Below are 27545 nucleotides of genomic sequence, written 5' to 3'. Positions count from 1 at the left end.
GCCACATCAATAAACAGCATGGCAGGGCAAAACATTTTTTCTAACATGGCAACCTTTAAAAAGTGAAAGGAGATAGAAAGACAGGTAAGGAAGAATAAAACCTAATTGACTTTTTGATGGCATTTTACACACAGTACTGGTACAGTATCTAGAAAATGTGGGAAAATACTGGCATCATATACAGTACTTACTTCTGAAGAAATTATGTTGGGACCCTGAAAAAATTACTATGTACAATAATGGATTTCTATACATTTTACATCAGATGAAAACGTTTGTTGTAAGGTTCAGATAATTATTTATTCAAAGTTTTAAATGACATAACAAAGAGAAGTATTTCTTTGTGCCCTCCTTTCCCTGTTAATGCCACATGGCCCCCCTGGCAAAACTTTGCTAGACCCGCCCCTGCACAGTTACCAGCTGTCAGCTACTTAGAAAAGGATCCTGGTGTTATTTGTCTCTCAGAAACTGTTCATAACTTCCCTTCCACTCATTCGTGTCACCTAAAAGGTAAACCTGTTTCTCCATCACCTGTTCAGCTCTGATGATCCAGTAAAGGCAAACATGAAGATGAAACCAGGCCTGGTTTCATCTTCATGTTTCCCTCTCACCAGATAACCAAACCGATATCATGACCAGCAGCTTTTACAGCTGTGGCTCGGCAAACCTCAGCTGATACTAGAAATTAATATTAAATAAATTCTAACAACAGCTGATCAAGCTTAAATGTGCTGCTGTTGTTTAGCACAACATCCGCTGGTTTCCTCTTTCTGGCGCCAAGTGGGAGATAAACAAACAAGAGAGAAAAGCGATCAGCTGATCATTGATCAGTTTCGTGATTGAACAGGAGAGGAAGGGGGGAGAATGAGAGAAGAAGAGGCAGCTGTGCAGCAAAGACACAGAATAACTCCAGCTTTGTGTCTTTTTCATTGTAGCTGAAACAGCAGTATAGAAACTCCATCATGCTAGCTAGTACGCAGTACGAGTTATTGTAACTGACTGTAAAAAGCCAGCATAACGAAAATAAACTCCACCTAAACTTGGTTTATATCTGACCCAGATAGACTGCAGGTCATAACTTCTTACCTGAAGTTCAGTTCACCGCCTCGGGTCTCTGCTCCTCCTGCCTTTCCGTCATCCACCTGCCAGCGTGTTGCATCTGCTGGCCTCCACCACTTGCTAATGTTACTGAATCTGTGGAAGCTCCGCAATAGCCCCATCGGCCCATAAAAACGAAAAATCACCATCGGGCATACCGGGCAAATGCCCGATGGCCAGTCCAGCTATGCAAGTTACTAAACATGGCAGAACCAAAGAAGCGAAAGGTAGAAAGTGAATGCAGAAAATTTCAGACACAGTGGGAGAGTGAATATTTCTTCAAAGAATTCAAGGGGAAGTGTGTCTGTTTAATCTGCGGGGTCAGCAACAGTATTTTCTTTGTGCTCAAAAGGTCCAGGAAAAGGCTACAATAGCCAGCTATGAAGTCGCCCAACTCATCGCAAGACATGGCGAGCCTTTTTCAGATGGAGACCTCATAAACTCATAAAACACTGCCTCATTAAAATCACCAAAAATAATGTGCCCGGAACAAATTCAGGACTTCAACAACGTCAGCATGTCCAGAAATCCAGTTGTGCGACGCACTGAAGACTTGTCAGCCAACATTAAACTGCAACTATCTGATAAAGCTGTGCTTTTGATTTTTACTCCATCGCATGCGATGAGAGCACCGATGCCACACACACCGCACAGCTGCTATTTTTTTGCGGGGAGTGGACGAGAGCACGAGCGCTTTAGGTGAGTAAAAAATATATTCCACAGTACCCGTGTGTTAATGTGCAGGTACACATGCTTCAAATATCAATTCTGTCACTACCCTGCTTTTGCGCACCACTTTCTTACATGCGTTTTTCTTGTTAACACACAGAGTACACACCGCTGTGCACAGCGCGCGATCGCCGCGAGCGGGTTCATATTGGAATGAACATAAAAACGTGGAAGGGTACCTTAGGCGTCAGCATGAGAAGTTAAGGGACGTGACAAATCGTCATTATTTTACGCGTCGGGAGTGAGAACGGGTTGTCTCAGCATAAGCTGCTGTAAAGAAGAGAGACGCTTTACACACGTGTGTGGAAAGTGTCCATGTGGATAAATTAAGAATGTGAATGAAGAGAAGCTGTGTAGTTGAATAAAACTCACACATCAGCCTGCTGAGTTCATCCTGCGGCAGTGCATTGAAGGCATCGTCGTTGGGAGCGAAGAAGGTAAACACCTTCTCCTGGTTCAAAAGCTCAGTCATACCTGCTGTCTGGATGGCACTGACCAGCATGCAGAAACAGCATTAAATGATGTCAGCTTGAATAGAAACTACACAACAACACACTAACACCTCTGTTTGCTTTCAGTCCATATGCTACACCTGTGGGAAGCAGAAAGCTTGATGTGGTCTGCAGAGTTCATTACTAAGCAGACAACCACCCACAAACCAGACCTGGGACATGTTTCCTTTAGTTAGTTTGCCAAGTTCACACAACACAATACACAGCAAACTACCACTGAAAAAAAAAAACTATTTAAAATATTTTAAATGAACTAACTGAAGCAAAATTGACTCCAAAACAACTATAAAACTATAAAAACAGACGATTCTGTCCACGGGTGCAAGAAGAACAACCTCAGTCCTTGAAATTAAAACAGGAGTACCAGAATTAAAAGCCAAACATCTAAAATCTTCAACGTAAAAACCAAAAAACCAACAGGAAGTATAACTGAAGAAATCGACTTTCTCCCTGGAAGGGCAGGAAAAGTCTCCTGTATCGGTTACCTGTGTCCTCTGGGCTTTGCTGCATGTATTTAGTGATTTCATGCGAACACGAGGATCAATTATTGTCCTGTGAAGGTCTCTGTAGCTTACAAAGAAAAATGAATTAAAGAGACACACACACACAGAGGCAGCTAGACGAGGTAAAAACACTCCTGACTTCCTCTGTGATTTGTGGACAGCTGCAGTGAAGAGCAGCGCTGTGTCTGATCACACCACCTCAGTCGAGTTCAACACAAGTCCAGATCTGGAGTCGAGTATGAAGACCAAATGTATGAATCTCTACAAGGCACCTCTCAGCAGTGCCTTGTAGAGATTTCTCAGTGGGGCTATTTTCCTGCTTTTTGATTGGACTGAACATGCTGAATGTTCACAAACTGTTTGTTTAGTCTGCTGCACAAATATCAGTAGCAGCTTCCACCCTAATAAAGACATGCAGAGACTCTGCTCTGATTCCAGTCATCTACAAACACGGGGCAAAGCAAGTTGTGGCTTATAGCAGAGCTTAGCATGAAGAAGGAAATGAGATCAGACCTGTTTGTGTTTCTGTGTCCAGGTGACCCTCAGCAGCTGTCAGGTATGCTCAAGTATCACCTGGGTGAGAGCATGCTGGTGTTTTTTAAATTGCTCCTTTCTTTTTTTTTTGTTTAATCAAACCTTTGTTTGTGTGTGTGTGCGTGTGCGTGTGAGAGAGAGAGAGACAGAGAGAACAGGTCACATGACAGCACAGCATTTTCTACCCACAGTTTGAACTGAGCAAGAAATAACAAATGTATTTATTCAACTTACAGACAATAAAAAAACAAACAGAAATCAGTGTAAAATTTAATAACTTTTATTGATGTTAACTTTTTAAAAAGTTATTAAAAAGAAAACCCCAACAGAAAAACCCCTCTGAGCAAGCACTTGGCGACAGTGGGGAAGAAAAACTCCCTTTTAAGAGGGAGAAACTTCCGGCAGAACCAGGCTCAGTGAGGGGACAGCCATCTGCCGCGACCGTTCCAAGGGGTTATCACAATTTTTTTCTACAATGCATCAGGGGCGATCGTGGCTCAAGACACTTCACCCTACGCCTACTGGTGGTGGTCAGAGGGCCCGGCGGCGCCAGTGTCCGGCAGCCTCGCCTCTGTCAGTGCGCCCCAGGGCGGCTGTGGCTACAACGTAGCTTGCCATCACCAGTGTGTGAATGTGTGTGTGAATGGGTGGATGACTGGACGTGTAAAGCGCTTTGGGGTCCTTAGGGACTAGGAAAGCGCTACACAAATACAGGCCATTTACCATTTTACAATGCATCAACCTTGTTTTGTCTCCTGGTGAAACAAAACAGTCGGCCTATAGATGAGAAAAACCGACGTATGCAACTTGGCTTCTTCGAAAGTTTGGCTGCCTCTTCTATGAAAATTTTAACAATCGTATTGTCGACTGTTGGTTCATTTAATTCCATGTTTTGCAGAACTACTTCTGCCTCTTGCCACTGTTTACACAGGGCTTTGAAAATCACCTTCTCAAAGTTTTTGAACTTCCTTAAGGGGATTTGATCAATTTCATCCCTGATTTTAGCCCAGATTTTTTCGCTAAGCCTCTTGTAGATGGTTAAAACTCTTTCTGGACTTATGACTTTACCTGATTTTTTTATAACCCGCTTAACTAGTTCTTCCATACATGTTTCCACAAAAAATCGGTATTTTTCTTTGTTTTGAGACAATTCATCCTTTGCTACCAAAGGGTGTTTTTTGAATTGATTTTGCATGCTGGCTTCATGTTGAGCCGAGGATTTCTTTGGGGTTACATCATTTTCCAAAGAGGTTCCTGCTTTATCTACAGCCTGCGTGGTGTCACGGTTTTTCTTGTCTATTGGAGTTCTGGGCTCGTCAGATGTATCAATGATATTTGTGGCAACATTTTCTGCTGTGTTGTTCACGTTGACTGTTGTTTTCTGTTGTTCAGGAGCTGTCTGTGTCTCCTTTGAGGCCACTGTTGTTGTGATGTTTTCTGTGATGTTGATCAAATCCCTTGTTTTCTGTAGAATCACAGCCTTAATGTGATCTGCCAGCGATGCATTATCCTCTGAGTTTTCAGGTGTTTCCATGGTATTTTGGATATTAGTGATAAGTGTGGCACCAGCGGAATTTTCTGCTGTGCTGTTCACGTTGACTGTTGCTTTCTGTAAAATAACAACTGGCACACAGATTAGATTTCCCATGATGCGGTCACCTGTGTTAGAGGTCTGTGCAAGTTCAGGAGCTGTTTCTGTCTCCTCTAAGGCCACTGTTGTTGTGCTATTTTCTGGGATGTTTAACAAATCCATTGCTTTCTGTAGAATCACAGCCTTAATTTGATCTGCCAGCGATGCATAATCCTCTGAGTTTTCAGTTGTTTCCGTGGTATTTTGGATATTAGTGATAAATGTGACATCAGCGGAATTTTCTGCTGTGCTGTGCAAGTTGGCTGTTGTTTCCTGTGAAATATGAGCTGGCATTTCCGTGTTGCGGTCAACTGTGTTAGAGGTCTGTGCAAGTTCAGGAGCTGTCTGTGTCTGCTTTAAGGCCACTGTTGTTGTGCTAGTGACAGCAGTGTCCTGGCAAAACCTCAGTTCTGCACCTGCTGACAGTGAGCATAGGGCAATGACATTATCTACAAAATTACATAGCCTTCCTATGGTGGCATTTTCGGCGTAATCAGACCGCAACTGTTGCCACTGCTCATGTGTAACATTATTTAGCAATTCCTCTAGCAGTGGCCTAACATCATTTGCAGGAGTGGAATGACTCCTGACATTGTCTGGATTGCTCCTAGCTGTTAACCCACAGGCACACAACCAAGAGACCTAAACTGATTAGTATTGGCTTGCTTCTATCACTAAACATCACAATCACTAATACTACACGATGCAATCTGTTTGTAGTGGTGCACCTTGGGAAAAAAATTGCAAATTGGTGAAATTGGTGCAAGGCGCCATTTCCATTGAGAAAAATGGACATTCAAAGTTTGAATTAAAAAACAAAACAAAAACCATGGCTTGAAAAGTGAAAACTGCAGTAATAAAGGCCCCAAGTTGAAAAGTGCCAGAAAAATAAGTTTCACTATGTACTGCAACTTTACCAGTGCTGGCTTAAAAGAAAGGATGGTACATATTCGAAGAGGTAAACATGTTGTTCCCACATCATAACTGGAAAACTGTTCAATCGTACAGTCTGGTCCTGAGAACCTGGGCCTTCTTTGAAAGGCTGTTCCTTTTGAGCTCCATAACCAGTTTCTATAATACCTCGAAGGTATACTTTTCCAGTGGGTAGGTGAGGTTCAAAGTGTACATTAGTCCAAACAGCATTGCAGCTGCTAGGGTATAGTTATCCAAATCCTGCCAGACTCTCTGGCCTTCAAGGACTATCCCGATGTCCTCAGGGCTGCCATTGGCATCTCTTGACTTTATGATGTAAATTCCCATGGTTGTTTCCTTATTAGATCGTTGGATAATGGCTTCATCTGTGGCCTAGAAAATGCAGAATTCCAAAATTTAATTAAACAGAACACTGGTCAAAGAACATTATACCAAATCTTATTTTAATCTGTGTCACTATTCCAAAAAATGTTAACATTAACACATTAGGTGAACAAAAATGGATTCATTACAGCATGTGATTTGAGTCCTCAGAATGCTTAAAAAGGTAATGCATGAAGTGAAATCTCCATGCAAAGAAGCAGAATACTGTCAGAGCATAGAGAGGTGTTCAACTATGAACTCCACACATCGTTCTGATGCAGGTAAAAGAAAAAACAAAAACAAAAAACGCACCCATGGTAAATTGTGAAAATCCCAGGTGATTTTCAACATACTCCTGGCATAGAGTGACAAGCAGCATTTTGTTAAAATTATTATTTTCCCTAAAGTGTATACACAAATTATTTTTTTCTTACCTGGGCCGTGGGCTCCAGAATGTTCTGCAGTCTTCTTCCTATTTGTCCTCCTCGCCTTTTGAAGACCTTTATGAGTTTGTCAGATAGCACATCTATCTGCGAGAGTAATCTGGACTGCAGTGGCATGGTGGTAATGCGCTTAAACTCTGCATTTATCTAAAAAGACAAGTTGTCACATAAAAATGCTGTCAAAATCTCAAATCTCACAAGGTTACATCCACACAAAGTTGTTATTTTTTGTCATGTTACTATTTATTAGCTATGGGTCCCATGTTGCTGAGCAGTTCCATAGTTGCCCTTACTTCCATACCACCCAAAGCCTGTTTGCAATCACAGCAGTTGCCTCCTTCTGGCCATTTTGCAGTTCTGCCAAATGACCCAGAAACTACATCTATTATTGTCATATACACATCAAGGTCTTTCATTAATACTTAGTTAAATTAGTTAATTTGACCTTTCCAGAAAATTTACCTTACAGAATGTGAGATAACATATGCAAATCTTCACCCCCCCCCCCCAACAGAGCCCACCCCATGGCAAACTAGCTTATTTAACTGTTTAACTAAAACATTTTAGGTACAACCAGTTAACTAAATGGACACGAGTTTGTTAGTCTGTATTCACTGAGAAAAAACAAGCGAATGTGACTGGGCACACACTGAAAAAAAGCTAATGCACATAATATTGTCCTGCAGCTTAAGCTAGCATTATCGTTAGTTAACTTAAGGAATGACTTGTTTTTTCCATTATGTTGCTCAACAGGAATTCACGAGAAAAACTTCCCCATATAATGGATGTTCTCTTCGTTTCCTCTCAAACATGTAGTTTTCAGTTTACCTCGACAAAGTAAAGCTCAGCACCAAACGTAAGCGAAGCAACGACAAAAAATGGCGGACCGCCACAGTGAATTTTCCCTCGCAGAACACGCCCTGGGGGGGGTGGAGTTTCAACAGAAAACACAACTATTTTCTGTTATTTTGATATGACTGGTTTTAAAAGACTGAACATCCTTCTAAAACAAGTGAAAGGCGTGAGACTTAATTATGTTTAGACCAAAAATATAACTGATTCATGTTGGATATATTTACTGTATTTTTACTAATTTAACAACGTCATCATTGCATTAGTCGCTTTATGCTATAGCATTACGCTTACATTAGCTTGAAGCTCAAGGTCGTCATTTTATTTAATTTCTTTTTCTGGGCTTACAAACAGCACACACAACATTTAGATAACCGTTACACTGAATCTTGGGTCTGTGTTGAGTCTTCCAGCTGCTGACTACAGAAGCTAGATTGACCTTTCAGCATGTTTATAGCGGCTGTGGCTATGTGCTGGTAATGTTACCGTGTGTGAGCAGTCACATTGGCAGCAGACATGTTTCAACAAACTAGTCATATCCCGGCCCTACATTAGCTTGTTTAATGGTTAAGACACTGCAGGTACCACCACTTACTACAGACACCGATGCAAGTTTGTAATAGTCTGTTAATTTAGACTGAAAGAATATACAAACAATATTAACTCACATTATATATGTTAATTACTAATTTGCTTATCGCATAATTTCGGTTACCATTAGCTAACTGGAGCCTAACATTGGCCTTTCATGGTTTTCGATAAACAGCCCACATACCTGTAAAATAACAACACCCCAGTAAAAGTCCACATATATAAAGGGTCTACACTCTTTCTCACTGGTGTGTTAGCTTTAAAATCCTATTTACCTTCAAGTGTAAAACTCCAGATGGTAGTAGATTTTCCAAAGCGAGAGACAAAAATGGCGGACAGTGCAGCCGATTTTTCCTTTCCAGGGGGCGGAGCTTGAGGATAAAACACGACTAACTTGTTTCTTTTCAACATGATTTGTTCTAAAAGAATGAATATTCTTAAAGAATATGTGAAAATTAAAAGACAAAAATATGTTTAGATGTGAAATTTAAATTAGTCATGCTGGATATATGAAGTAATTCTATGCAGATTCAACAACCACCCTATTGCATTTTTTTCAGTGTAGATACAGCTTACTTATTACTTAAAAGCTTATCTGTGAGTTCACGGTGGCTTGTGAGGCACAAAGTCTGAGGCTATGGTCTGTTGTAATATTTATGGTACAGTTACCAGTGCAATTAGTACCCAGTGCACATTACACAGAGAGTAGAGTCTGATAGAATATCTGATTCACTTCATGAATCAGAGATCCATATGCATACTGACCCAAGACGCATGCAAAATTAAAAAGGTGAGGATGGAAAAAATGCGAATCAGCTGTAAAACTATTCCTGTTTTGGGAATTGTCTCATTGTTGCCACCTCTAGTGCACCTGTTGTTAATGTAATTCTTGTTTTTTCTCAGCTGTCTGCTGTTTAACAAGATGCAAAAATAAAACCAAACTTAGAGTTGCTGTATTTATTATTAAGTTTTCTCAAAGTTCAATTTTGCTTTGGAGCTTTATTTTTTTTATTTAATGAACCAACAATAAAGAACTTTTTTGTCGGTGTTCAGTTGAGCTCACCACAAACATGTTGTTACTGTTACTAAAGGGATATTCTCTCTTCCTGCCATTTCTCAAACATCACATTTCTGATTCTATAAATGCAAAATCACAGGAAGTGCATTAATCAGTTTCCTACAGTTTTTCGGGAGCATGCATCTAAAATTTAAAATCTTATGCATGCAGCAAGAAACCCAGTTTTAGGTTAAAGCAGAAGTATTCTTGGGGTGTGGTATATTGTGCTATACAAAATCGCAGCGTTTCTTAAGAGCACTCTTTTCAACAAACAAAAGGGGAAGTGTAAGTATCCCATATTACCCGTAACTACAAACACTCAAACACAGACTTATTAGTGATGTGCGATACCACTTATTTCCTTTCCGATCCGATACCAAGTAAAATTCAGGGTGGTCTTGACGACACTGATCGGATACCGATACGTTGCACAAAAACTCAGACAACATCAGAGTACTTGTTCTTATTGTTTAGTCATGAATATTATCATATAGAAATAAAAAATCTGAAGTTGTGTGTTAATTGATGCTATTTGAACACGTATATCTTGTCATTTAACATTGCCTGGACATTCCAACAAAAATGTCCAACATTCACACTTTCCCTCATTCACAGTAGTGCTGCGCCACACTACAAATTTTAGTATCGATCTGATAACAAGTAAATACAGAGCCAGTATTGCTGAAGTTGATTAATGAGATGAATTCTCAATTTGCAAATTCTGAACACATTTTCATCATCACTATATAAGTGTGATTTTTTACTTTCCACAATAACTAGTTAACACAACAAAACACACCTTTGAGCTTTTCATGTGTTTTAAAACTGGGTTTTTGGAGACCTGGAATCTACATTTTTCTTTCTCTAACGCACACAAAAAGATTCTGACATTTTTCACAGTGCATGTTTGAGGTTTATTTTTTCCAAAGAAATAATTAACAGAGTTCAGCGGGCTACACGCTGAATTTCGATACCAATACTAGTGTTGTTATCGATGCTGTCAATACTTGAATCGATCCGTCCACCTCTAGTACTTGTAGTTAACTGCAAACTAGAATTAGGGAGGAACAATTATGAACAACTAAACTTCCTGAGCATTGTGTGCATCTAGTTACAGCTCAAATACCACTGCCCGTTAACATCAATTATGAAACCTTGTTTTGTAATTTTTACCAAGACCTTTACAAGACACCTTACAGCATGTTAGCAAACACACTTAAGCAATACAAAAGAACATGAAAAGAGACATTTGCTTCCCTAAACTTTAGTGCGGATTTCACCAGTGACCATGGTAGCCAGATTCTTCCTTCTGCTGTTTGTCCTCAGTGGTAAGCTTTCATGTCTTTCTGATAAAAAATAATCTAAAATCTGACAAACACTGTGCATATTTTTATTTGCTACCTATCCTACTACTAATTACATATTGTCCTGGATTGCTATAAACAAATGACGTCTTAGTTTGTGTTTCAGGAGCTGACGGTTCTCGGATTATTGGAGGCCGAGACGCTGCCCCCCACTCACTCCCCTACATGGCCTCAGTGCAACTTCAAGGTCGCCATTTGTGTGGAGGAGCACTAGTGAGAGAGGACTTTGTACTCACAGCAGCACATTGTGAGACACGTGGGTACGAATTCAGTGTTTGCTTTAATCGGCAGCATTTGCAGAACTGACAAAAAAACCCCTCTATCAGTTTTTCTCAATATCATAATAGGTTTCTTCGTTATGGAAGAAAAATTATTAACTTTGGATTCTTGATAACATAATAAATGTTGCTGCAATTTGTAGAATACCCACAGTCGTGCTGGGAGTTGATTCCCTGACGGGTACTGAGCCAACAAAGCAGCAATTCCTTGTGGTCAAATCTTTTCCGCATCCAGACTATGATGGACACAAAAATGATATCATGCTCCTCAAGGTGAGAACAACAGCTGTCTGCTAACATGATCATGATCATTTCTAATTTGCACAAAAACATAACTTGTGATGTTAAGGTTATGCAAATACTAACACCGTTCAGCTTTTTAAAGTATTTTTCCTGTTGTTGATCTCCTTCTCAGCTGAACCGGAGGGCCCAAGTGTCTCAAGCAGTTCAGGTGATCTCTCTGAAACCTGGCAGGCTGAATCAAATCAGCCAGTGCATCACAGCAGGCTGGGGCGATATAGGCGATAACAACACCTTACCAAAAACGCTTCAGGAAGTCAACGTCACCACTCTGCCACAAATGATATGCAAAAGGAGATGGGGACAAGTTCCCATCACACAGTCGATGGTTTGCGGTGTGGGCTCCCACAGCCTTCAAGGCTTCTGCTCAGTAAGAGATTAAAGTGTCTGAGTACTGGAAAAACCTGAAAAACCTGTATTTTAAACAAAGCGTAAGTGTACTTAAGTGTACTTTATCATTTCTCTTCAAGGGAGACTCAGGTGGACCGCTGGTGTGCGATGGAGATGCAGCAGGTGTTATCTCTTTCTCTGGGAGGCGATGTGGAGACCCCCAAACCCCCGATGTCTATACACGCATATCTTCTTTCCGGGCATGGATTCAAAGGGTGTTGAATGACAATTAGGCCAGTTAGACTAACTGATAATGTGTCGCAACGCTTGATTGGATTATGGTGCTGTAGCCTTGATTTTTGTAATTCTGCACTCATCACAGATATCCTTTTGCTTTAGATGTGCCTTTCAGATGGGTTAGGAAAGGTTCATGCATGCTTTTCTCTTCTTCTTTGCTGTTGGTGCACTTCAATGTGTTTCAAATAAGAGCACAATCTAAAATAAAATACTTTTGCTCGAGAGTTATTGTACATTGTGGTTTTATTTATTTATTTTGAAAAAGCTGGATGGCGTACCGAACATTACACTAAATGTTGAAACACTCAATTCATGCAAATCATTTTCCTCATCATGCAGTGATACTAGTATAATGATACCTCACGGAAGAGTTAAAATATTTAGCATGAAGCACAGGCTCACTGAATATCTTTGTCATTCTCAGTCACAGGGAGGCAGCTGCATCCTGTTCCGGTTGTTTGTTTGTTTTTGTTTTTTTAGGTATTACAAAAAAAGAAGGCCTCCAACACTGTCATCTTCATAACTGCTGCATTTCAACCATATAACATTTTTGTCTCTGCCGTTAAATATTGAAAACTCACTCCACACTGAGCCTGACTATATTTGTTCCTCTCTAGAATATTTTATTGGATACTATTTTTTAATTAACCTCCAGTTTTTACTTTTTAAAATGTGTTTTTGAAATTATGCTTGACTGACTTTTAAAAAATATATTGAAAAATCAAATAAACAAACCAAAAAAACCCCAACAACAACTGCAGTACTCTAACATACCTTTAGGGGGAGAGCAGCTAGTAATGGCTTTATGGGAAACACTACAAAGCTTATATAACATCATACTGAATATATGTTACTTGCTCTGTGCATATGTTAAAATAAGATTAAGATTGCTAAGATTGATTCAGATGATTAAGGCAGCCCAAAACATGAAGGTCACACTATGCAAGTGTCCTTGTCATGTGTCTAATATTTGTCCACACCTATTAACTCCTAATTCTAAGCCGGCACATTTATTTTTACAATATTTTAAGTCCATCTAATTAAAACAGCTTCCTTATTGTTATAAAGTATTGTTGTAAGCTTTAAATTCCCATGTTTTAGAGTAATATTCTAATTTTACAAACTAAATGCTCTCACAGCTCAAACAGTGACGCCAAAAAACTAAAACAAATACCGTCTGTCCCTTTAATTGAAACCATAGGCAACTCCTGCGTCATAGAAAATTCTGACCTCATTTTTCCTGCTTGTTGGCTGTGTTGTGTAGCTATCTTTCTCATATTTCTAAAACACACGAGCTGACAGTATTCACGAATCACTGTCTGAAACTGTTTATGTTTTGTGTAAAAAAAAAAAAAAAAAAAGTCAGTTTCGCGGAAACCAAAACATCATTTCCCATCACTCCCCGCGCCCTGCTCTCATTCTTCTCTACGGCTCTGGTGACTCACGGCTTGACGGGATATAGAGTCTTCTCCCCCCTCCTTTCCCTTTCCCACAGGTTTCGCGAGATTTTACATAGGCGGGTTGGTGTGTGGCAACATTTCTCTGCCAGACGAACTGCACAATGCTGATATGAAATCTGCTTAAAGGTAATGAAAATATGTTCCACATAGAGAACAAGGCTGTAAACACACAGTTTTTAGCTGTGTTTGCTAGCTGCCATTAGAGACAACGAAGAGTGTGCTGGATGTATGTGTCCGCCTACACTTACCTACAGTAACATCTGCATTGAGGTAGAGCTAAGACTGTTTCCGATAACCTACAGAGGCGTTGTGCTGGCTTTAGTCCAGGACAGGTAGGGTACATGTGACGTAAAGGGTCTAATGGCCTTGCCAGTCAGCTTTTATGTGTAACTTGGTGAGTCCTTTGCGCCACACTGTAACCTTCTAACATTAAATCCTGTAATTTCGCACATAGCAGTGAAACGGCTTTTCTCAAAGTTGTCAGTCGGTTTTGTTAAGACTTTGTGATCCTAAGATGAAGGGAGGCTTGGTGTCAGCTATAACACACACAGTCTTGTCTTAGTATACAGTGACCTCTATGGTAATGTTGTGTCAATAAATACCCAGGAAGTTATTCCGTCATGCAAATTCATTGGCTCGAGGACTTGTCCGTCTGTTGAACAGGCAGCATCTGTTTCATAAATATATGTGTGTGTGGCATCTCTTACTGTATAATCATCATACATGTGCTTGTCAGTTTGGCAGCCAAACTAATTGTCCTGTCTTTCTCTTAATTAGTAACCTTTGCATTTCTGGAGGCATGTCCAAGAAAAGGGGCAGGTATGTCGATCTGCGTCTGCTGTATGTATTTGATGTCACATTGTGCCGTCGTTGTCACAAAGAAGTCACTGCAAGAAACCCCCCAAGTGTTTTAATCACGTGGAAGCCACAGAAATGAACAAATAGCTGAGAAATGTGACAAAGGTCATACTGTATTTTGACTCGGGTGCATTTTTAAAAGAGCAAATTAGGTTAGGTTGTTGGACCTGTGTGTAAGGCTCAGGCTCACAGACTTGCATCTTCGTCTTGTTTCTACCAGAAAACGGAGCAGCGGGGAACTGAGTGACGCAGTAACCCCAGACCCCAACTACATTCTGGGAGTCCGCATTCAGCATAACTGGCGTGAGAGGGGGAATCAGAGCAAATGGAAGGGCACAGTACTTGACAGAGTTTGTGTAAATCCTTCCCTCTTCATGGTGAAATACGATGGCTTTGACTGCGTCTATGGCATTGAGCTGTTCAAGGATGAGAGAGTGTCCAACCTACAAGTGTTGTCAGAAAAAGTTGGTAAGTCAGCGTCTGCCTTGATCAGTTCATACTTCAGATTCTGGAGTTACAGCTGGGTCTGTATTGTTCTCTTTCATGCTTCTGTCTCCACAGTAAACAATAAAGTCAAGACACCTCCAGGGGCGGAGGAGTTGGTTGGCAAAGCGGTGGAGCATTTATTTGAAAAGGAAGATGGAGAGAAGAATGAGTGGAGAGGCATGGTCCTCTCCAAAGCACCAGTTATGACCAACTGGTATTATATTACTTATGAAAAGGACCCCGTTCTTTATATGTACCAGCTGTGGGACGACTATGCTGAAGGAGACCTCAGGATTCTGCCTGAAGCAGGTATTGCTAATTTCTGTAAAAATTTATAAACACTTTTGTCCTATGGCATTAGAAATGAGTTAAACTGGGCCCATTTTATGTATATAAATCAATTTTACACTTTGAAGATCATTTGATACATTTTTCTTCTGTTGGGCATGAATACCATGTGAGCTAAAAAAACAAACAAAAACATGATCGGTGTCTGTGTTCATCATCTAATCAGTCGTATTTGGGGCAACCATGGTTCACGGGGTTGGGAAGCTCGTCTTGTAACCGGAAGGTTGCCGGTTCAATCCCCAGCTCCGTCCGTCCTGGTTGTTGTGTCCTTGGGCAAGACACTTCACCCTACCTCCTACTGGTGTTGATGGCACGATACGGCAGCCTCGCTTCTGTCAGTCTGCCCCAGGGCAACTGTGGCTACAACTGTGGTTTGCCTCCACCAGTGTGTGAATGTGAGAGTGAATGAATAGTGGAATTGTAAAGCGCTTTATAAATGCAATCCATTATTATTTACTTACAGAAGCACTCTGGCAGAATGACGCGTTTTGAAGGAAGTGAGCAGCATTTCCCTACTTTATTTCCCTTAAAATAAAGTATTTTGAGTTAAATTTGAGTATTACAGATACCTAATATAGCTGCCATGCTGTGTAAATAAAGCCCAAGGATTGAATAATAGTATCACTAAACGACCATTTCCAGCATGTGAAGAAATTTCCACATCTGATTTGTCAGAGATAGGTATTCACATTAACTTCAAGTGAAGTTTAATGCAAATAGAGAGATCTTTATGCAAAATGCTTTGACCTTTATAGTACGAGTATAAAAAGCCAAGTATAAAAACAAAGTAAGTTTTTTTTTTAATTTGTGAAAATTATGACAATGACACCATTATTTTTTTCTTTTTATCAACAGCTTTCACCAGCAGCAGGATTTTATTTTACTCTTCATCTCTTCTGTAATTATAATCTTGGTGTTGTAATGATTAACCTCTCTCCACAGAAAACAAGCACCTGTTGCCTGCAGACAGGAAGCCAGGAGAAGAGACGGAGAGTCTCGTTGGGAAACAAGTGGAGTACGTTACTGACAAGGGTGTGAAAAGAACAGGCCTGGTCATCTACCAGGTCCCGGCCAAGCCCTCTGTCTACTACATCAAATATGACGATGACTTTCATATTCATGTCTATGACCTTGTCAAAACCACCTAGAGATAGTGGACACTTTTATCTAATTCCCCGACATCTCTCCACCTGCTACTGTTCCACTCATTGCTACAATCTGTTATTCAAAGCCTAGACAGGGTTAAATAGCTGACATGCTTTATTGTTCAGAAGTCAGTGCAATCTCTTTTCATTTCTTTTTTCTTTTTTTATTTGTATGCACAGCATAACTGTAGCACTGCTATGCTTGGCTGTTTTGCAGAGAGAAAGTTTTTGTTTTGTTGTTGCTGCTCTACTTTAAATACAACTTTAAAGTCTGGACAAAGTCAAAGATTGCACTGCACAACATTTGTGCAGCACTTTCACGTCTGTCCCCAAAAGTGCTCCTCTTAATTAAATTCCAGTGACTAACGAAGCTGCTTAATATCTCCTTTCAAAGGGCACTTTATGTTGGCTTATCTAAATTGACGATAAGTGTTGACACACACCTATGGACTAGGTGTTTTCCACTGAGGTAGTTATTAAAAGAAATGGGCAGATGCAAATGTGTGTGTGTGTGTGTGTTCATCAAAGAATATCAAATTAACTTAACACCAGAAGAGATAAATGGAAGTTGCATTGTAAAACCATCTTAATTGAGGCCAATTCTTTTTAAAAGCCAACATATTCCTGCACCTTTGCACCACGTGAAGTATTTCAGCTTTCATAGCTGGATGAAGTGGCTGCACGCTGCATATGCCATTCGTGCTGAACATGACCTTGAAGGAAGGTTTCTGCACAGGCCCTAAATCCTAACATCAAGAGTGCAAGTATCATGTTTGTGCTGGTAATTAAAGTACTAAATTTGCATATGAATTTGATCCCACTGATATCATAAAGTGCCTTCCGGCTTATCATTTTGCAATACTGTACTTACCATTTCTCTGACTGTGCTCTTAATTAATCTTTGCCCAGGGAGGCTGCTATTTGGTCCTCATTTCAAAGTGGTAACACTGACAGCTGGAGCAAAGTTTTAAAACTATCAATTTGTATTAGTGATGTGTGTGTGCTCTTAATGCAGTTTGAAAAAGTTCGTCAAACATAATGCACATTATCATTGGTTGTATAATCTCACTGTTGACATTGTGGGGAGCACTTTATTGTATAAAGTTTACATATTTAGGTAATGGTACACTTTAATAGTTTCCCCCAAACGGTGTTTCCTTAAATGCTAATGTGGCAGAATTTCGCTTTAAGATACACGCATGTAAAAGAAAAAAAATAGCTACAGTACATAATGACAGTATTTAATCTACGAAACTTGTGTAAAATTACTTGTAATGTTGCCTGTTGTGATTACTTCAGTTTATTAAGAGTATCTCATTAAAACGCCACACCAGCTTCTTGTGAAAAAGTAATGTACATTAATTAAAATATGAATATTTAAAGATTGTAATCAACTGATTTGTTCAGTGACTAATCTCGACTCCTCCCTTTGGAACTCATAGTCTTGCAAATACGAGCAGCCAGTTTCCCACTCATGGATTAAACATAGTCCTAAACTTAAAGAAAAATTCAATGAAGAGCTTCACTGGGATCAGAAATTTATTTTAAGATTAGGCATAATCAATGTTTGGGAAGCTAAGGCTCTTCGCTTGCCACGTGGACGTCATCTCGCTTTCGTTACCGTGTTGTAGTTGCTGAACTGGCCTCAGTCTTTTCAGCCTTTGCCTTTTTTTTCTGCATGCATCATATCTGATCAGTGCCTCAAGGTTTATAAACTTTATTTGGATGTGAAGAAGTGATAACACGTGGCAGAATGGGTAATGTTTTCTTACATTTAGATTTAAAAAAAAAAAGTTGACACTAAACATCGCCGCTCGCGGTGCTGTGGAGTGTGTCTGCATCGTGTACAGTGGAGTCAACCGATCATAAATGGCTGCGTGTGCTCTTCCTCACGCTTTAGGTCATCTCCCCCTCTTTTCAAGTTGTAGCAGAATCAACAGTGAACTGTGTCATTATTATTGTCATGATTAATAAAGATTTTTGCACATTTGTATGGTCTTACACTTTTTGTCGACCGAGCACTATATGTGATATGACTTGATAGATCAAACTAAAGATGAGACAAGATGTTTGAAGATTGATATATTGCTCACAAATAGTGAAATTGCATATATATACACACACAGATATTCTTAACATTTTTTGGGCAAGGTGAGGGCAGAATAACACTCTCTGCTGGACAGTGCCGATAGCAACTATTTGGTATACACAATTTTGAGGTATACACAAAATGAAAGATTGCCTTCTTAAAAATAAAATTTCCTTCCCATTATGTACATCTCCCATCAAAGGCCACTATCAGTTGGAAAACCACAGTACCCATTCAGCAGAGTAGCCTCCTTGCTTTTAATCTAGCAGTTTTCTTTGATGTTGTGTGTTGCATCATTCTTATGGCAGGGTTCAACATTTGAAGAAGTAATGTCATTCTGAAGTGCAAAAGTCAAAAGGACTGATAATGTGAGGCTGTCCAGAGAGTTCATGTTCACTTTGTGAGGTCCTTCAAGTACTGCAGCCCCTGACTTGTGTATTCAGTGGCTTTTGTCGGGGCCTCAGAAAGATTTGAAATCGTCCACTGTACGCCTGCAACAAAAGAAAAAAAGAGAAGTTTAGGTTTTAGATAGTGAAAAATCAGGGTCAATATAGGATCTAGACCAAAAGTAATACCAATGCCAAAATTATTTTAAAACAGACTACTGCCTCCAAACAATTTTAAAACTATTACTACATGTAACAAGTGAAATACACAAAAGAAAGTCTGTGCCAAACTTGTGACCACAGCAAAATTTTACCCTTGCTTTTTTAAAAAAAGGAACAAATAATTGAATTCTTACCAGAATTCCACGCGTCAACAGGAGAGAACTCAATCTTAGGTATGGTTGGAAGCTGAGCCTGACAAGAGGGATAGGGTGCATTATTTTCTGTTAACAACATATTGGAGCTGGTATACAGACTTTCTATTAGTATAGGTGAAAACACTCCTTGTAAGGTCTAATTTATCTTAGGTCTGATTTAGAAAAAGATAAAAAGTTTAAATAAGTAAATAAATTTTGAAAAGTGTTTATTATAATTGGACAATACGACTACTATTCTGTCCAGTGCAAAACAGTAATTAAAAAAAAAAATGAATAAATAAACAAATCAAGTTTTAAAGTAAAATCATGAAGAGCAGACGCACTTATACACTGTTTCAAGTGAAAACTTGCTTGTTGGAGTTTGTGAATAAATCACCTGAACTGGTTTGTCAGCAGAACTAGGACCTGTACTATGAAGCAATTTCAGCATTCCCTGGATATCTTTCCATTATCTGACTTCAATTAAAATAACACTGAGAACCAAGATAAGCAGAATTACAAAGGTGTTTATCGACTAAGCCAAGCCAGAGTTTAACAATCTAGCTAGGAGTGTATTCAAATAGATGTTGGCAGCAGTCGACCAGTCAAAAACATGGGCGGATCTTACAAAGCTACAACTATGATATCTGAAACATTTGAAAAAATTAAATAATACAGACATAAAGCAACAGCAGTGTTGAAGCTAAAGGAGCGGTGTGAGTGTGTGTGGGAAGAAACAGCCAGTCCAGTAGTATTAAAAGAGCATGAGCACTTTAAGCACTTTGGTCAGCAATGCTGGAAAAGATATTTACTTTAATAAAGTCTCAGTCCTAAATCTGGTAAGTCTCAGTTACCAGACTTAATGCACAGGAGAATCTGAAGAATTGCTATTGACTATATTTTCAACCTGATGATCTCTAATCTAGACCACAACCTGCTCCAGAGCTAGTTAGGTCTGCAGCATACATTACCACGAATCAAAGTACATGCCTCACAAAGGTTTATGATGTCATGATTTCTGATCTCATAAGAGAAAGGCTAGAAAGCAAAAAGAAATTTCTACACATTTATGGTACAAGTCATCAAATTTGCTGTCTGCAGCACTGATCCATTTAATGCAACGACTTTATAAAACCATTTTACTTTCTGTTGTATTAGGCCTAGTGGCACTGATCCAGGAAGACCTAGTTGTTTATAACGTGCATCTTCTACCTCCACACCAAAGTACTTCATCCATTCCTCCATGGCAGGTGGGATTACTGCTTTGGCCTTACGCAGAGCCTCTGAGCCCTGTTCACTGTTCCCCAAGAGACCAGAGTCATAGGCAACATAGACAGCTCCTCCTGCAATGGTCACCTTGGTGGCCAGTCTGGAAATGAAAGAACAGATGCAGTAATGCAATTAATCTGAAATACCACAATTTCCCAACAGGGCAAACTGAAACTACAGACACACGTCGTTGTTATCAAAGTAAACAACAAATTATTCTTTGATGCCAAGTTAGCAGTTAATAGTTGGGAAATTTACAATCGCCCACATAAGCTCACGTTATTTCAGAGAGTTAATATATCAGCCCAAGTTTAACTCCATAAAGAAAAGCATATTTTAAGTCTTAAACTTGGAGCTAAAACGAAATCAACTGAAAATGACCTGGTATGACTGACAGCTAGCTTAGCCTAAGTTAGCTTAATTACCAATAAGAGCATTTAGAGCAATAATAGTATAGGGAACCGCGGGAGTTGAAATAAAAATACTAACTTCATAACAGGCCAAATCCTCGTCGCCATCGTTCAGCGCGGTCTATTCTCCTTTAAGAAGCTGTTATTACGAGAACTCCGACAATGAGCCGTAGATCAGGCTAGCTGGTTAGCTGTACTGAAGGACAACCCTGCTTGATGATCCGTGTGCACCAGCGTTGTGTAAATAAAGTTGCTATTTCAAAAGTAAGGGCGGATGTAATTTCAGAGGCGCAGATTCGTCAGCCTTGATTTTTTTTTTGTAGCAATAGTAACAATATACTATAAATGTATAGGCAAATAAATTAAAGATTTTGGCGCTTCGATAAATTAAAAAAAATAGATAGATTTTTTTAAAAGTATTAAAATAACAAAAAAATGATTTGTGTCCATGAAAGAGGGCAGACCTATCTGACCAACCCCCGCCCCTTACAAAGTGGAAGGAGGGGCTTAGTTTTCTCAAACTGGGATTGTGAAAGTTGGCAGAAACTTCTAAAGCTTAGCATTTCCGATCAGTTGCTACCAAACTGCCATAATGGGCGCTGTCACAAAAATTCTTTTAGCTAGTATATGTGTTGCTTTCCTGGCTGCCAAATGGACTTCACCCAGATTTGATGCTGGTAAACTCTGTTCTTTGTCATTGTGAGAAAGTACTTGTTTGTTTTTAGTTGCAAACTTGCAGCAGGCATGCAGGTTTGTCCAGCAGACAATAATGTGTTAGGTGGTGTTGGACCTACAGTGGTCCATACATATGCGTGGTATGGATTTGCAATGTATAAGTTGAAAACAGCTAAATAGCCTACTCGGTTATGTCACAGTTATAACTTAGTATCTCGTAACACCTCACTATTATAGTCATAATTACAATATTTTACGTCATTTTTTTCCTAATTATTATGAATTAAATCATGACGGATTTTCTTGTTTTTTTTTTCTTGTTTGTTATACATATGAAGTCTGTTTTTAATAGATATCTAATACATGTGCAGTCAACTTTGATTTGATTTTTGAAGCTCAAAAGCACCCGGGCCAATAATTTGAGGCTTTATGGTCAGGTGTAGCCAGATTAAGGAGATAAAAGATCTGAAGTTGAGTCCAAGAAATCAATTTGCATGTTCAATATGGGTTTCAAAGAATTAGTGATGGAATCAAAGGCTGAAAAAGCAAAAACATGAGCTATAAAACCAGAAACCACAGGAATGTTTAAATTACCAGTTACATTCTTGAAAAAAAATAATGTACAGAAGGCCCGGAAAACAACAAAAACAACAGCAGATATCTATAGATATCAGCATTCTGAGTAAAAATGCCAGGTCAGACTTTGCTATTTAAAAAAAAATTATACATAAAATCTGAAAAAATTAAACCAACAATTCATATTAGAATTATAGAAATAATAGAATACATGCCACATTATTAACAAATAAAAGGCAGTTTTATGGTGTGGGTGTGTATTACTGCCAATTTGGAAAGGTAATAGTAACAATTTAATGATTTGTTCAAGAAATGTATTAGAAACAGTACAAAGTGAGCGAGTAATTGATAATAATCTGCTCTCCGCATGTGACCAAGGCCTTACCAAAGAGAGAATCCAGCATTTATTCACATTTTGAGAACACACTGTAGAGTCAATTTTCCGCAAGCAATGAAATTATGCGGTCCATGTCAGTGAACTAGTGTTATGTATACTTGCATATCCCATGTGCTCTACTCTGCAACACTGTAACCTTATAAAATACCACATTTTTTTAAAGCTTAAATGCCTATATTTCACAAATGTACGACAGCGCAGGACGATTTGTTTCAGATGCCTTGTGTTTGCTTTGGTTAGTAATAAAATGCAGTTTGAATGTCTGCTTCATGAACCCTAACCCTTAATGGGAATAAGAAGTGGAATAAGAGAGAGAGAACATGCAGTTGATAGCACATTTAGCTAAACCTTTGAGGGGAAAACGGTACTGACATATGGCTCCATTCTCCAGCATGGGGAGTGAAAATTTTCAAACCTGCAGGATATTTAAATCTTTATAGCACCAGGCAAAGAATTAAAGCAACAAACAAGTGATATGGGACCTTCAAAAACAAAATACAGCATGGAAATTCTGGTGAAATAAATAAATATCCAATATCCAAGCATTTTACTAGTCCAAATGAAGAGTATGCATTTTGCAATTTCTCAAGATGGAAAAGTTTCCAATGCCCTTTGACCTGAAGCAATATATGGAGGGCTAAGCTTATCTTATCTTTTTAGGGTTTATATCTGCCTAAAGAATGATTCTAGATAAACTAACCCATATGGAAAAGAAATAGTAAAAACTTATATGATTTACTCATGAAAGTGGCCACTTTCTCATTACTTTCATATATTGTTTTAGTAAGTATCCAAAACATACAAGTTTCATTATATAATTCTTCAAGGGATCTTATATCTGTTTTCACTCTTGTATGCTTTTCATACAAGTTTCACACAAGACAGATACAAACTTTATAAGATTTATATATATCTTTTCCATATGGGAAACTATTTCATTGTCATCAAGTTCACTTAAAAACTTTTTCTGCATGCATAGACACATTAATAATGTATGCCATAGTTACTGTGGTCATTTACTCTATTTATTGTTGACTAATAGAAATAACATATTTTTGTTGTTTCTATTAACCTTTCATGTATTAAAACAATTCCATTCCGTGTTGAATACGGTAAACCTTTGTTTCAGATTCTCTCAAAGGGGCTAGGGTACTGGTGACTGGGGCCAGTACAGGTATTGGTGAACAAATGGCGTATCATTATGCCCGCTTTGGAGCCAAAATTGTTATCACAGCAAGGAGGGAGAAAGTCTTACAGCAGGTCAGTTTACGTAATAAACTGTTGAAATTCTGCTCATAAATTGCCATTTACTTGTGTTGGTTTGTGACAGTTATGAATAGACACATTCTGTAGTTCTCTCAATTAACTAACCATGTGCATTTTTAATAATTTTGGCCTTTAGGTAGTAGAAAAATGTCTGAGTTTAGGAGCCCAGAAAGCTTTTTATATAGCAGCAGACATGGCGAATGAGGCTGACCCTGACAAAGTGGTGGATTATGCTCTGGAGAAGCTGGGAGGTTTGGATTACCTGGTCCTCAATCACATTGGGCCTAGCCCCTTCAGCATGTGGAAGGGAGATGTGGATCACACCAAATGGCTGATGAAGGTAACTGAGTATTTTGATGGTCATTCAAAACAGGAAATGGAGAGACTATGCTGATTCATGAATGTTTCTTTGTGAAGGTCAATTTCTTCAGCTATATTCAGATGGCTTGGAAAGCTTTGCCCTCCCTTGAGCAAAATAAAGGATCGCTGGTTGTTGTCTCATCGCTCTTAGGTAGGTTTATTTTTCTTCAGCATTTTTATACTTTATACTTTTTTATGCAGATGATGACAAACTATCAAATACAAATTGTGTGTACACATATATACCTCCTAATACTTTCACCCACCAGATACAATTAAACTGACATTTTTTAAAGGCACTTTCTACTGCAACTGATAAATAAGTACAGTAATACAGTAATTAAGATTAACTTAATGTATTATGATGACAAGAGTTAATAAGCCACTCTGGAGCTTGATTGTGTGCACCAGGTGGCTGGGCCATAAATTCTTGTGGAGCTCAACTAAAACAAGCCCAAAAGGTCTATTGTACCATGGGTCAACTATCTGCAGGAGAATCTGTAGAGGGAAAGTGTTTTCTGGATTGGGCGCCAGTCAAAGTCACAAGTACTGATAGTCTAGTTGTTGGCTTTTTTGCTGTAAGGGACGTGGGGACATCTTTAATGGGGAAGGAGCCTAAGTTTTGGTAGGAAGTTGAGGAATATGAAGCATGAAAGTGACCACAAAGCTGACCGCAGAAGCAAAGCTGTCGATTTCCTGGTCAGTCTACCTTGTTATGCTCGTTTATTTATATGGGCTGGCGGTAGTGACCAAAAGAATAAGATTTGCAGATACAAGTGGCTGAAAAAAGTATCCTTCACAGGGTGTCTGGGCTCACTCTTAGAGATAGGGTGAGGACCTCAGTCATTTACAATGTGCTTTAAGTAGAACTCTTAAGTAGACCTCTCCTGGCATGTCAGACTGGCAGGAGGCCTCAGGGCACACACAAGTATGACAGGAGAAATTAGATCTATTGGGTACCATGGGAATGCCTGAGTATTCCCCTAGAGCACAGTTGTCAAACTCCAGTCCTCGAGGGCTGTTGTCCTGAAACTTTTAAATGTGTCCCTGCTGCAACACACCTGAATAAAATTAGTAGGTCATTAGCAAGACTCTATAGAACGTGACTGGATGTTGAGGTGGCAATTCAGCCATTTGATTCATGTTACAGCAGCTCATGAGTGAATGAACATGGTGCAATAAAAGTACTTTAAGAAGTACAGTTTCCAAAACCATCCATTGTGGTTTGTGATTCAGGGAGCAGTTGAAAGAAGCTTTGTTAGAATAAAAGTGACCAAAGTTGAAAAGTGAACTAAAGGTCAGTATATTAGAATCAGCAAACTCTAAGAAAAGTATTTTACCTGCATCAAGTTGGTTATTTTTTCCTGCTCATTACCTGCCCACCTTCCCTTCTGCAGTGGCGCTGGGCCCCTCAGCAGAGCCCCTTAACACAGTTTGAGAACAGCTAAACTAGACCAAAAGATGAAAAGTTGGACTTCCAGAGCTCAGAGATTTGAAATGGCCAAAGGGGAAACAGAAGTTACAACACACAGCAATATAACAAATGAAGAAACCAAACAACTGACATTCAGTACAGACAAATGAATAGAAACTTGTGAATCATATACAATAACAGACGATTACAAGAGCAATATTAAACACAGGCTTGAGCAAAAGAGCAGTTCTCTAATGCGTTTAAAATGGACTTTGACTCCCCGTCGTAACCAGTTCTGACAGTGTTTGAAAGCTCCAAGAAAGCTACTGAAGACGCTTCTCCTACTCTAACAGTTGTTGATGCTTCACAGGTAAAATAACTTCTCCTTTCGTGGCGCCATATTCCTCAACCAAATTTGCCTTGAACGGGTTCTTTGGGTCTCTTCGTCATGAGCTGGCTATGAAGAAGAGCAACGTGTCCATCTCTGTCTGCACACTCGGTCTCATTGATACCGACTCAGCTATGGAGAAAGTCCGGTTAGTCAAATATATGTTTGCAGAAATATTTGACATTGTGTATTTTGAGATATTTTTGAATTAAGTGTAAGAATTTTCTCTATCCTAGGGGCGTCACTGATGTACCAGCCTACCCCGCCACAGATGCTGCATTGAACATCATCATTACGGGATCTACAAGGCAGCCAGAGCTTTTCTACCCTTGGTTCACATACTTTATAGTTATCACCAAAGACTGGTTTCCTTCTCTCACAGATTATATGACCCAGAACTCCTACAACTACATCCCATGAAGAGCATTTATTCAGCACAACTGAAGCACAATTATACATGTTCCTAATTATAAATATCAACATTTAATTTGGATTTTGGCCTAGCTCTTTGACATTTTGATGCACCCAGTTTTGCGGGAACATTTCTGACATTTCAGTTTCCACTTTTCTCATCATTTCTTTGAGAACAGTCCAGTAATAAAATGTATACAGATAGAAAAGCTCAGGACTTGGGATTTTACTTTTTAGGCTACTATTTTAACATTTTAGACATTAGTGTCTGTGTCAATAGTACAGCCACTGCTGTCCAAACATTATTGCACTAGTACTTGAAAACTCAGAAGAAAAAAGTCTGATTTACTACTGATAAGACAACCTCACCCCTCCATTCAGCCCTCCCACACACAGACACAATACCTCACATGAGATTTGGTTATGAAATAAATGAATACGTTTCGTGTTGCTGCTGTTGCTGCTGATAATGAACACAAAAAAATAAACCAGCTTCCTCCTGACATGTTTGTTGGTGTTAATTGTGGTTAATGAAAGGAAGGAAAGGTAGATCATAATAACAGACCACATAAGTCATCCATAGTCTGACAGAAATATCTTTTTACCATAAAATGCAGTTTAGCATATTCCAGGTCAGTACAGCTTAGTGGAGAAGAGCAGTCAGGAAGCTACTTGGGTGACACAATAGAGAAGCCCAAAGCAAACAAAGTCAAGAATGAAATAACGTGAGGTATGATAATGCACATAAAAGCAAATGGAAAAAAATGTTTTTTTTGCCAGTGAAATATTTGTTCTGCACCTTGAAGGTATGAAGACCTAATAACTTTAAATTTAGATTTTTTCTTGTATGTGCTAACCCCAATGCCACTATTAGTGTTTAATTATGGAGCTACAAAAAGGTTAGCCTACTATTGCAATTGTCTGCTTTGACTGACAGCCACAGGCACAACGAAACCTAGGTCATTTATACTGCGCCAAATCACAACAACAGTCAATAAGGCACTTTATATTGTAAGGTAGACCCTACAATAATACATAAAACAATCATATGACCCCCTTTGACAAAGCACTTGGTGACAGTGGGAAGGAAAAACTCCCTTTTGAATAGGAAGAAAACTATTTGAAGCTCTGAAACCTGACTGAAACTCTTCAAATAAACCATATTATTTAAAATAATGATTAATGATACTTGTTATGTGGTCTGTTGATCCAAGTCTGCAGCACAAGTTGAAAGGAAAAATCAAAAAGAATATCACAAGGAATAGTAGTACAAGACTTATAGATCAACTTTAATGTAAAATATTCATATTCAAAAGATCCAGAGACTGGTTGAAAGAAATTGACCAAAACTAAAGTTTCACCGTAGCTTACCAGCACAAGGAAGGAAACACAGAAAATTTGCAATCTGTTATATCAGTATCTTCAAATTATAAAATT

The 27545-nt window shown here is 39.0% G+C and overlaps 5 protein-coding genes across 8 annotated transcripts; 3 read left to right on the top strand and 2 right to left on the bottom strand.

Moving 5' to 3' along the window:
- The first annotated feature begins 3161 nt into the window (after positions 1-3161).
- LOC113016717 (mast cell protease 1A-like) lies at positions 3162-12038 on the top strand. 2 transcript variants are annotated; one of them, XM_026159773.1, is made up of 6 exons: positions 3162-3398; positions 10514-10573; positions 10716-10869; positions 11031-11160; positions 11303-11557; positions 11658-12038. In XM_026159773.1, exons 1-6 carry the CDS (start codon positions 3332-3334, stop codon positions 11808-11810), a joined length of 819 nt encoding a protein of 272 aa, XP_026015558.1. In that variant the 5' UTR covers positions 3162-3331; the 3' UTR covers positions 11811-12038. The 2 variants fall into 2 exon arrangements, with proteins under 2 accessions (XP_026015558.1, XP_026015559.1); XM_026159774.1 differs by lacking the exon at positions 10514-10573 and having other exon boundaries at positions 3163-3398.
- Positions 3774-9006, bottom strand: LOC113016716 (uncharacterized). 2 transcript variants are annotated; one of them, XM_026159770.1, is made up of 4 exons: positions 8464-9006; positions 6737-6892; positions 4117-6311; positions 3774-3859 (listed from the first exon to the last, which is right to left on the bottom strand). In XM_026159770.1, the coding sequence occupies exons 3-4, from the start codon at positions 5298-5300 to the stop codon at positions 3847-3849; spliced, it is 1197 nt and encodes a 398-aa protein (XP_026015555.1). In that variant the 5' UTR covers positions 5301-6311; positions 6737-6892; positions 8464-9006; the 3' UTR covers positions 3774-3846. The 2 variants fall into 2 exon arrangements, with proteins under 2 accessions (XP_026015555.1, XP_026015557.1); XM_026159772.1 differs by lacking the exon at positions 8464-9006 and adding an exon at positions 7574-8451.
- A 1197-nt stretch (positions 12039-13235) lies between the features above and the next one.
- Positions 13236-18100, top strand: LOC113016288 (spindlin-1-like). Of its 2 annotated transcripts, none has more exons than XM_026159016.1 (5): positions 13236-13400; positions 14052-14093; positions 14353-14600; positions 14694-14927; positions 15909-18100. In XM_026159016.1, exons 2-5 carry the CDS (start codon positions 14074-14076, stop codon positions 16112-16114), a joined length of 708 nt encoding a protein of 235 aa, XP_026014801.1. In that variant the 5' UTR covers positions 13236-13400; positions 14052-14073; the 3' UTR covers positions 16115-18100. The 2 variants fall into 2 exon arrangements, with proteins under 2 accessions (XP_026014801.1, XP_026014802.1); XM_026159017.1 differs by lacking the exon at positions 13236-13400 and adding an exon at positions 13409-13606.
- A 78-nt stretch (positions 18101-18178) lies between these two features.
- Positions 18179-20871, bottom strand: micos13 (mitochondrial contact site and cristae organizing system subunit 13). Its single transcript, XM_026159018.1, has 4 exons — positions 20701-20871; positions 20155-20311; positions 18943-19000; positions 18179-18691 (listed from the first exon to the last, which is right to left on the bottom strand). The coding sequence occupies exons 1-4, from the start codon at positions 20727-20729 to the stop codon at positions 18594-18596; spliced, it is 342 nt and encodes a 113-aa protein (XP_026014803.1). The 5' UTR covers positions 20730-20871; the 3' UTR covers positions 18179-18593.
- Positions 20872-21125: 254 nt separating this feature from the next.
- LOC113016287 (hydroxysteroid 11-beta-dehydrogenase 1-like protein) lies at positions 21126-27092 on the top strand. The gene is made up of 6 exons (XM_026159015.1): positions 21126-21298; positions 23399-23529; positions 23672-23875; positions 23953-24046; positions 25680-25845; positions 25934-27092. Exons 1-6 carry the CDS (start codon positions 21214-21216, stop codon positions 26115-26117), a joined length of 864 nt encoding a protein of 287 aa, XP_026014800.1. The 5' UTR covers positions 21126-21213; the 3' UTR covers positions 26118-27092.
- The last annotated feature ends 453 nt before the right edge of the window (positions 27093-27545 follow it).

Source organism: Astatotilapia calliptera, chromosome 23, assembly GCF_900246225.1.
Source record: "Astatotilapia calliptera chromosome 23, fAstCal1.2, whole genome shotgun sequence".
Classification (NCBI taxonomy): domain Eukaryota; kingdom Metazoa; phylum Chordata; class Actinopteri; order Cichliformes; family Cichlidae; genus Astatotilapia; species Astatotilapia calliptera.
This window is presented reverse-complemented; position numbering and strand designations above follow the sequence as displayed.